The 9,714-nt window shown below is 46.7% G+C and overlaps 1 protein-coding gene across 1 annotated transcript; it reads left to right on the forward strand.

Moving 5' to 3' along the window:
- Positions 1-866: 866 nt before the first annotated feature.
- LOC122539665 (transcription factor Sp6-like) lies at positions 867-8,262 on the forward strand. The gene is made up of 2 exons (XM_043674659.1): positions 867-1,187; positions 6,599-8,262. The coding sequence occupies exon 2, from the start codon at positions 6,633-6,635 to the stop codon at positions 7,776-7,778; it is 1,146 nt and encodes a 381-aa protein (XP_043530594.1). The 5' UTR covers positions 867-1,187; positions 6,599-6,632; the 3' UTR covers positions 7,779-8,262.
- Positions 8,263-9,714: the final 1,452 nt, after the last annotated feature.

Below are 9,714 nucleotides of genomic sequence, written 5' to 3' on the forward strand. Positions count from 1 at the left end.
GACAGGGAATTCGCGCGTGACCCTTTGTGGTAGGGTCACCCTCACGGAACACTCCTCTCAAATCTCATGTTGCACCAAATACACTGATAAGAACCTTAACTATTATCTAAATAAAAACCTTCCCCCACTACAACCTTCACAAACCATCACCCTCCCCAGAGAGTCACCGTGAGGTCAATCTCCAACTGGGACAGCCCCTGGGCCCCTATACCCTTCAGCTCGGGGTCAGTGTGGGACATTGCACCCGTTCGGGCGTGGAGCTGGAGAGAGAAGCTCATGGGACACTTGGCAAAGTGGAACTCGTCAAAGCTCCTGACAACCAGCGAAACCTTTCTTGATATTCAATTTGAAAGGCAACAAACATCTGCTACAATAAAGCGGCAAACGCTAACCGTTCACAACTCCCACCCCCTGGTAAGCAGCCGAAATCCAATTGATTCAATTATATTGTATAGAACCAACATTGCGATTTCTTTATAATGCGTTTTGCTTGATCAGCACACCCTCAACGCGGGCCAGTGGTCTATTTTTGAAGAGTGGAGACTGTTAGAAAGTAGAAGCCAGTACCACAACTTGTACTCATGTTTAAAAAAGTATTTTTTGTTGTTGTTGTTTGGAAGTAAGGTACTCTATAAAGGGCATTGCAATTATAAGTGGATCTGAAGTTCTGGGCCCGCCCCCAGCCTACCAGAACTGAATGTGGTGTCCGGAATGTCAGTAAGGGCTCTGGGTTGGCTGTTTGCGGTTTTGTTTTCTCTGAAGATGTAGTTTGATGCCGAGTCATAGGCTGGGAGGAGCCATGTCTGATTCCGCGGTAAAAAGAGCAACTCGTCGATCAGTCAGAGCCAGTCTGGGATGAGCAGAGAGAGACAGGAGGCGACGCTGAGTCAGACTGACGGATCAGCTTGCATTAGCAGCAGCCCCGAGCGGCCACTGCTAGCCCTCTCTATCCCCACACCCACTCTCTCTGTGCGTGTATGAATCCAGCTTAGCCCCAAACTCAGTGTTGACCTGACCACCTGTTGACAGCGGCGTCTCGTTAAAGTCTCGTCGACTTTGGGGGGAGCTTTTTTTAAAAAGAATTTCGTTACAATATCTCTGGCCGCGTTCCGTCCGATTCCATTTCAACAATCCTCCCAGAGTTCACCGAGAGAACACGGAGCTTGTACCCAATTGTGGAACAGCAGGTAGGCAGTGACTTTCCTCAGTGTTCTCCCACTGGCAGATGAGTGTGTGTGAGAGAGAGAGACCGAGTGTGTGTGTGTGTTAACGGGGAAGCGTCGCTAACCGGGACTCGAGCATAGAGTGCGTGTGGAAAGTGAGCGGTGCTTGGAACGCAGAGGTTCAACCCTCACTCCCTGCACCCCGCTCCATGGCAGTCAGTTTAGGGATGAGTGGTTGGGAATATAGTGGGGGAGGGGGTGGCATGTCTCATCGTGTGCAAACCAAGGAAGGATGATGGGAGAGGGGAAAGAGTTTCACTCAGCGAGTCAAGAGTACAGAGCCTGGAAATGTGGTGGAGGCGGGTTCAATTGAGGCTTTTGGGTGAATTAATTTTTGGGGAGAGAAAATGGGGAAAAGGCAGGATATTGGCACTAGGGGATAGGACCGGCGGGGACGCGACGGGCCGAGTGGCCTCCGTCTGCGCCGTCACACAACTCCATGATTCTTCCAGTTCCACAGGACCACGCAGTCACTCTGGGCACTGTATTTCCCAGTTCTCAAGGAGGAATTGCCAGACCGCTCCCGCAACGCGGTAAAGACAGGAAAAGCTGCAAGATCCCCCCCCCCCCCCCCACCCCACACCACCTGGTAGGGAGCTTGGAGAGAGAAACAGAGCTAGTGTTTGAACATCAACGATTTCATGTTTCTGATTCATTTAATTGAGACCTGGTTCATTAGAATTCCGGACCTATTTGAATTGTACATCTCAGTGCCGTGTGCGTGTGTGAGGCAGAGATTCCACCAAGTCTTGCTGTTGTTATAATAAACAGTTTAATGACACGCTGAGATTGTGAATCTCTGCAGAATTTATGACCAATCTGCTTGGCCATAGTGAAAATCGGGTTCACCGCGTACAGAATAAACATGCAAAACGAGGAACTATTTTACGGATATATGCCACCTACATTTCTAATATAAATTAAACCAATGATTGGTAGTACGGAACAGAAAAACGAGAAGTTGAAGATTTTTGTTCTATATTCAGCAAGACTAGAGGGATCTGGACTGGAAAAAGACAGACCATATCATCCAGCACGGGAAGACGGTGCTAATCAGCTCATTCAAGCCCCCTTTTTAGCATATATAAATTACATCCCATAGATTGCACTAATTACTAGAGTTAAGGGACACCCATTAGGATGAAAGGAATAGAATGGAAGAGGGATATTCTGAAAGTAGTGATTAAAGTTGCATTTTATAACCTTCCGGAATGTATACCAGGGAAAGCAGGCGGAGGGATAAGCAGTTACGGGTTACAATAGGACAGGGAGCGATGGATTTTTGGATAGTTCTCTACAGTTCTGTCCTGGCTTTGTGCTGCTCATACCTACAACTGCCGGGAGATCTGCTGGCATGGTATTATACGTTGGACGGCGTTGCGCCATCCTAACTATCCACTGAGTACCTCTACAAAGCACACGGTGACATGCGTCATCCAGCTACAAGTGACTCCTTTCTCTGCTGCCCTGCTCCATCCCCGGGGTGGTGGGTGGGTGATGGTGGTGGGGGGGGGGGGGGGGAGATATGGGCAACTTTACAGCTTTAATCAAAAGTCAGAAAGTTCCTGTCATCTTCTTGACTGGTTATGGCTGTTCATTTCGCTGTTGCAATTTCAACTATATTATCATGTCTGATACACTCACCCGCCCCCTCTCCCTTCAAGTGTCGCCCAGAATTAGAGAAATGGACGCTACCTATTTTTGGCAGTCCGTGCTAAGTTGGGTGAACAGAGGGAAGCGGCGGAGTTGGGGGTTTAGAATTTTGATCTGTCGAGTTCCATGTTAGCGGCACAGCACCACATCCAAAGTTCCAACAACCGCGTCCAGATTGTTCTCAGATCCCAAGGACCTAGGGTTGGGGGATCAGGGGTGGGGAAGGGGTGTCTTGAAGTCGGTCACATCACGGAATTTGACAATTCTCACATCATCTTGACAAAATTGTAAATGAGGAGAAAGTGAAGGCTGCAGATGCTGGAGATCAGAGCTTAAAAATGTGTTGCTGGAAAAGCGCAGCCGGTCAGGCAGCATCAAAGGAGCAGGAGAATCGACGTTTCGGGCATAAGCCCTTATTCCTGAAACGTCGATTCTCCTTCTTGCTTTTCCAGCATTTTTAAGTTAAAAATTGTAAATGACGTTCACCAGTCTTTAAATAAAAAATCGAATTGGATGTTAAAAAGTCGCTTCTGATAGTTCTCGGGTGGTTGCCGAAGATTAGATTAGATTACTTACAGTGTGGAAACAGGCCCTTCAGCCCAACAAGTCCACACCGCCCCGCCGAAGCGCAACCCACCCAGACCCCTACATTTACCCCTTACCTAACACTTAGCAATTTAGCATGACCAATTCCCTTAACCTGCACATCTTTTGGACTGTGGGAGGAAACCGGAGCACCCGGAGGAAACCCACGCAGACATGGGGAGAACGTGCAAACTCCACACAGTCAGTCGCCTGAGGCGGGAATTGAACCCGGGTCTCTGGCTCTATGAGGCAGTAGTGCTAACCACTGTGCCACCGTGCCGCCCACAAGATGTGAAATCCTTGCAGGGAAGCTTGTAAAGGTGTGCTTCCGCCAATTATTTCAAATGTAATTTGAAACACTTGGGCCACACCGATCATATTCAATCTTTGTTACTTATTCTGTTGTGTTCAAACGGATCTTTAACAATTGTCCTCGTTTTCCAAACTCGATCCAAAAGAGGATTGAATGGTCTCTGATAGCTCCGTATCCCTCACCACAATCCGGGCATTTGAAAGTAAGAATATTGTACGGCTTTAATGGTGTGATGTATCAGTTAGGATTTGCGATTTTTCCTATCAGTTGTATGACACTATGAACTTTTGCTATAAATTCTGTGTCTTATGATCCTGCGCCACTAACTACCTGATGAAGGAGCAGCATTCAGAAAGCTAGTGCTTCCAAATAAACCTGTTGGACTATAACCTGGTGTTGTGATTTTTTTAAAACTTTGAATGGCTTGACGTTTCCCTTTTGTTTTTGCCTTTTCACAATCATGTAACACGGTGAAAAATTCTGTAAAATTCGGGTACAGTAAACAAAAGCACACTTTAAGTCTAGCGAAGAGGTTAGAAAGGTGTACAGAGCTTTCAAACATAAACCTCACCCATATCTGCCCGACGCAGATATGGGGAGATTTCTGAGGGATTGGTCACCAAAACAAATAGAATTTTTTTCATAAGGTTTATGAACAAGATGAAAGATACGTTTATAGAATTACATTTGAAATAATTCTATCCTGCGCAGATTCTCCAACAAATCTGTTTCAATGACTGATTTTTAAAATGGCAAAAGGGGCCAACTTTCGGACAAGTGAGCTTTGGGGAGAGGCTGAATAGGCTGGGGCTGTTTTCCCTGGAGAGTCAGAGGCTGAGGGGTGACCTTATAGAGGTTTACAAAATTATGAGGGGCATGGATAGGGCAAATGGACAAAGTCTTTTCCCTGGGGTCGGTAAGTCCAGAACTAGAGGGCATAGGTTTAAGGTGAGAGAGGAAAGATATAAAAGAGACCTAAGGGGCAACATTTTCTCACAGAGGGTGGTACGTGTATAGAACGAGCTGCCAGAGGATGTGGTGGAGGCTGGTACAATTGCAACATTTAAGAGGCATTTGGATGGGTATATGAATAGGAAGAGTTTGGAGGGATATGGGCCGGGTACTGGCAGGTGGGACTAGGTTTGGTTGGGATATCTGGTCGGCAGGACAGGTTGGGACCGAAGGGTCTGTTTCCGTGCTGTACATCTCTATGACTAAGTAGTACTTTGGAAAAACTGAAGAGCTTTCTGTAAAATTTGGCCGGTGCTGGCAGGTGGGACTAGATTGGGTTGGGATATCTGGTCGGCATGGACAGGTTGGACCAAAGGGTCTGTTTCCATGCTGTACATCTCTATGACTCTGTGACCCTATCTCCTTGGGGGAAAAAAGATTGATAAGGAAATATCTACAAGCGAAATGGGAAGCTAGAGATAAGAGACACTTAATCTGATAACAAGATGATAAACTATTGCTTGTTTACTTCCCAAGAATGTAAGAAAGCAAGTTGTCAAACTTGTGCAGGATATAAATTAGTTTTAACACTCAGAAATAGTTCATAATTTCTTCAGACATTAATCTACATAGGTTGGATCATAAAAGTTGATCTTATATTGGGCTTGAAAGTCCTGTGCTCAAATATATTCATTGATGTTTTCCTCTTAATCTTAACACCTAAACCCTCAAAATACTAACAGAAAATGTCTGAAGTTACAATACTCTACAAGGTTTGGTTTTGATATTGTCGCCTGACCTATAAACAGATGCTAAACAGGAAAATGGGTGTTGTTTTAGTATTGTGCTGATACATCAGTCCCGATGTTACAAACTCCAGGAATCACACGACACCAGGTTATAATTCCACAGGTTCATTTGAACCCCTAAGGAACCTCGCTTGGAAAGTTTGTTATTTCAAATATACCTGTTGGACTATAACCTGGAGTCATGTGGCTTCTGATCTTATCCACCCCAGCCCAACACTGACATCTCGACAAAATGCCGCTATAATAACCAGCACGGTCTCAATAGATACTGTTTCCCAGCTCCTTAGCCCTCACTTAGTTTCCTCTTACTGCTGCTTAATGCCAATCTCTCTACCGCTTCACGGCTGGGTTTGGAATAGAAACGGGGAGGGGCATCAGTCAGTCAATACAAAGTGTAGCGGGGTTGGTGAGGGATGTCGAACCGGGGGCACGGGATTTCTCTCTTATAGACATAACTCTGGCATACCTCGCTGGAGAATCTGAGATCGACCCAGCTCACACAAAAATAAAGACCGAAAAAACTGCGGATGTTGTAAATCAGAAACAAAAAAAAACCCCGAGAAGTTGCCGGAAAAGCTCAGCAGGTCTGTGCAGAGAGCTCGGAGTTAAAGTTCGGAGGAAGGGACGTGAAACGTTCGTTTTGTTTCTCTGCACAGATGCTGCCAGACCTGCTGAGCTTTTCCGGCAACATCTGTTTTTGGTGATTTGGAGATGCCGGTGTTGGACTGGGGTGTACAAAATTAAAAATCACACGACTCCAGGTCATCGTCCAACAGGTTTGGTCACAGAGGAACACCAGCAGACAAACATTTACGGTTTCAGAGGGGGTTCGCATCAGTGGGTCGGTTTGTGGACAGGGTTAATGCAATCCCCTCACAGCCACTGGTGACTTGTGTGTGTATTTGCTGCCAAAGCCTGGGGCGGGGGGAATCAACCGGGTGTTGGTGCAGTGACATGTTGTGTTCGTGAACGGGCATTCAGTGAGTTCTGGCGGACGCGCAACCTCCCCCCTCACCCCATTGTTATCAAAGGGCGGCTTCTCACTCTCTCCTTTCCCTTTGCAGTCGGCCTACAGTCTTGCTGGAGATTCCCCCGGCAATGCAAGCTGCCACATGGAGTAGCCTCGGAGAACAACACGCTTCGCCCCTGAGCCCCGGCTTCAGCTCCTGGAAATCGGCCGCCCTTCCTAAGAATTTGGGGATAGCCCCGAGCGGCAGCAGTGCTTTCAGCCCTTCCTTGAACGCCAGCTCCAACTTCTCCGCCAGCAATAAGTATGTCTTGCTCAACAGCCCGGGTTTGAAGTCACAGGATTGCGTCCAGTACAAACCCCAAGTCCACTCGACGGTCGAATACTTTGCAAACTCCGTGCACCCCCGGGTCGACATGGCTCACTATCACGATTCTTGGTTCCGACCCCCTCCCCAGGGAGGGGCAGCCGAGGACGGGGGTCTCTCGGCCACCTGGTGGGATCTACACGCCGGCTCCAACTGGATGGACCTTCAGAGCAGTCAGCCGACGCTTCCAAACTCCCCCCACCCAGGCTCCCTGCAGCCCCCTTTAGGGGGTTACGGGTCTGACCATCAAATCTGCGGCCCCCCGACCCACCTGCTCCAGTCGGGCCCGGTCATGATCAACCAGGACGGCTATAAGCAGACGGAGCCCATCCAGGAGCCGCTGCTGCTGAACCAGAGCTTGGAAGGTGCTGGGAGAGCGAAGAGTTCCAGGCGCTCGCTGTCCCGGAGCTCGGCGCAGGGGAACTGCCGCTGCCCGAACTGCTTGGAGGCGGAGAGACTGGGCTCCGCCACGGACGGGAGCAGCAAGAAGAAGGTGCTCCATAACTGCCACATCCCGGGCTGCGGGAAAGCCTACGTGAAAACCTCACACCTGAAGGCGCACTTGCGCTGGCACAGCGGCGACCGGCCGTTCGTCTGCAACTGGCTGTTCTGCGGCAAACGCTTCACCCGCTCGGACGAGCTGCAGAGGCACCTGCAGACCCACACGGGCTCCAAGAGGTTCTTCTGCCCCATCTGTAACCGGGTCTTCATGCGGACCGACCACCTCACCAAGCACTTGAAAACGCACGGGGAGAGCGGGCAGCTCCCCCCGGGCAAGGAGAGCGCCGGGGAGGCCAGCAAGTGCACCTCGCTGCCGGCTCAGTCCCAGTCTCCAGGGGACAGCCAGAGAGACTGTCAGGCCAAGGGGATCGGCGATGGGATCCCGGCAACTGAGCGACAGCAAAATTAAAGACTTGTGGAAAAGAAATTTCGTGTGAATTAGTTGCACTTGTGAACTGCTGTATCTAGTACCAGAGTGAGGTTTTGAAGGAAATCTAAAAAGGTTCCACTGATCCCCATGCTCTTACATTAGAAAAGGGACTTTCTGTTTTGAAAAGAGACGGAGAAGATCAATTTTCTGCTCCTCAGGGGAAAAGAAACTTACAGGATAATTGGGCCCAGCCTCGGTCCCGAAATATCTTCCTCCCTTCACAAAGCTGTGCAGTAATCTCTGTCTCACCCACTCGCTGAATGTCTCTCCTCATTCTCTTCATTACAACTTCACTGATCTCCCCAACCACAGGGAATGGTCCTTTCTTATTCACTCCATTGAGATAATTTGTAATTTTCATTTTATACTTGGTAATTTCCTTTCATATTAAAAAATAACCTGGAGGCTGGTTCAATTGCAACATTTTAAAGGCATTTGGATGAGTATATGAATAGGAAGGGTTTGGAGGAATATAGGCTGGGTGCTGGCAGGTGGGACTAGATTCGGTTGGGCCATCTGGTCGGCATGGACGGGTTGGACCGAAGGGTCTGTTTCCATGCTGTACACCTCTATGACTCTACTCTCTTTTGCTCAAGTGGAATAGTCACGATATTTCATTTCTGCCATCATAGCTGTAGCTCCCCAGCCTGGGATCCTCCTGCACTCTCTCCATGACTTCACCAACCCACTTGGACATGTTGTTCGTTTCTGTTTTAATTACAAGGCAAATGTCCCTTTAATATCCTTCTGTCTGTTTCATCTCCCTTTCCACTGATGTTCATTTAAGCCAGCAATTTATTCAGAGATGTTCTTAGTTGAACAACGGGGAGAATAAGAGGTCATAACTACAGCAGTTATTGCATATAGGGTTCCTTTCTACAGGCCAGTAGTTTCTGAAAACAAACTTGCACCGACCATGGGTGTAGGCTACATGGCAGGAGATGTGATATCTATCTCAGCAAGAGTTCTGTGGTTTAAAAAAAATACATTGTTCTTATTTAGAATTAAAATTAACTTCCTGCACTTCAAAAAGAAATTTGCTGTGTAGTGTTTAGAGATATTTTGATGTGGATAATATACAACATAAAGTACAAGTTGTGTTACCAAATTGTTTCAAAAAGGGAAGAGTAAACATTCTAGGGAGCTTTGTTCCATAAACTCAGCCCACATAAAACACTTTTTAACAGAAAGAAATGTTCACATTACAATCAACCTATCATTCCAAAATTGCAAAGTTTATTTGTTTCAGTCACATATTTGTTAAAAAAGTAAAACTTAATGGCATAATATTAAATAGAATCTCAAGCATCTTGAATACTTACCAAGTTGTGGTTCTTACAATGTTAGACAAAGAGTGTTTTGTTTTTGTTTTATTTAAAAGTATAGTTTAATTACTAATCATCCAGTTTGTGTCTGGGTGGCAATAAATAATGCGCTAGTGATTTTAGCAATGACATGGGGCTACATTAGGATGAAAGCTGCCAATACCAGATGCACTTCAGTATCTCGCCCTAGTCTGTGTAGCATTTTTTTATAACCAGCATCTTGCATGTGTAATGGTTGGGAAGTCATGTGTTTGTTGCCTTTCAACATGGCAAGGCATAGAGCACAGGTGATTATGAAACAAAACGACCATCACAAGTCTTAGACAAGCCTTTTAAAAAAATCATTACTGCTATTAGATATGGTAGTGTTTAATTTTGTCATTTATTTTCCACAAAACTTTTACATTCAATTTCAGCTGTTGTCTAGTTTTCTGTTTTATTCTATGGGCATTAATGTAATTTTAATAGATTGCTTCCTATATTTCATACAGGGAGCAACAAAAAACATATTACACCCTTCATAAAGTATGAGTTCATGCACCTGGGTACATTCAGTCAGATCCAAATGTCATTAGATTGCTTGGATTGGC

Source organism: Chiloscyllium plagiosum, chromosome 33 (assembly GCF_004010195.1).
Source record: "Chiloscyllium plagiosum isolate BGI_BamShark_2017 chromosome 33, ASM401019v2, whole genome shotgun sequence".
NCBI classification, from domain to species: Eukaryota; Metazoa; Chordata; class Chondrichthyes; order Orectolobiformes; family Hemiscylliidae; genus Chiloscyllium; species Chiloscyllium plagiosum.

What these genes read in the sequence shown, in the direction of transcription:
- LOC122539665 (XM_043674659.1), top strand. Translation starts at nt 6,633, where the DNA reads ATGCAAGCTGCCACATGGAGTAGCCTCGGAGAACAACACGCTTCGCCC.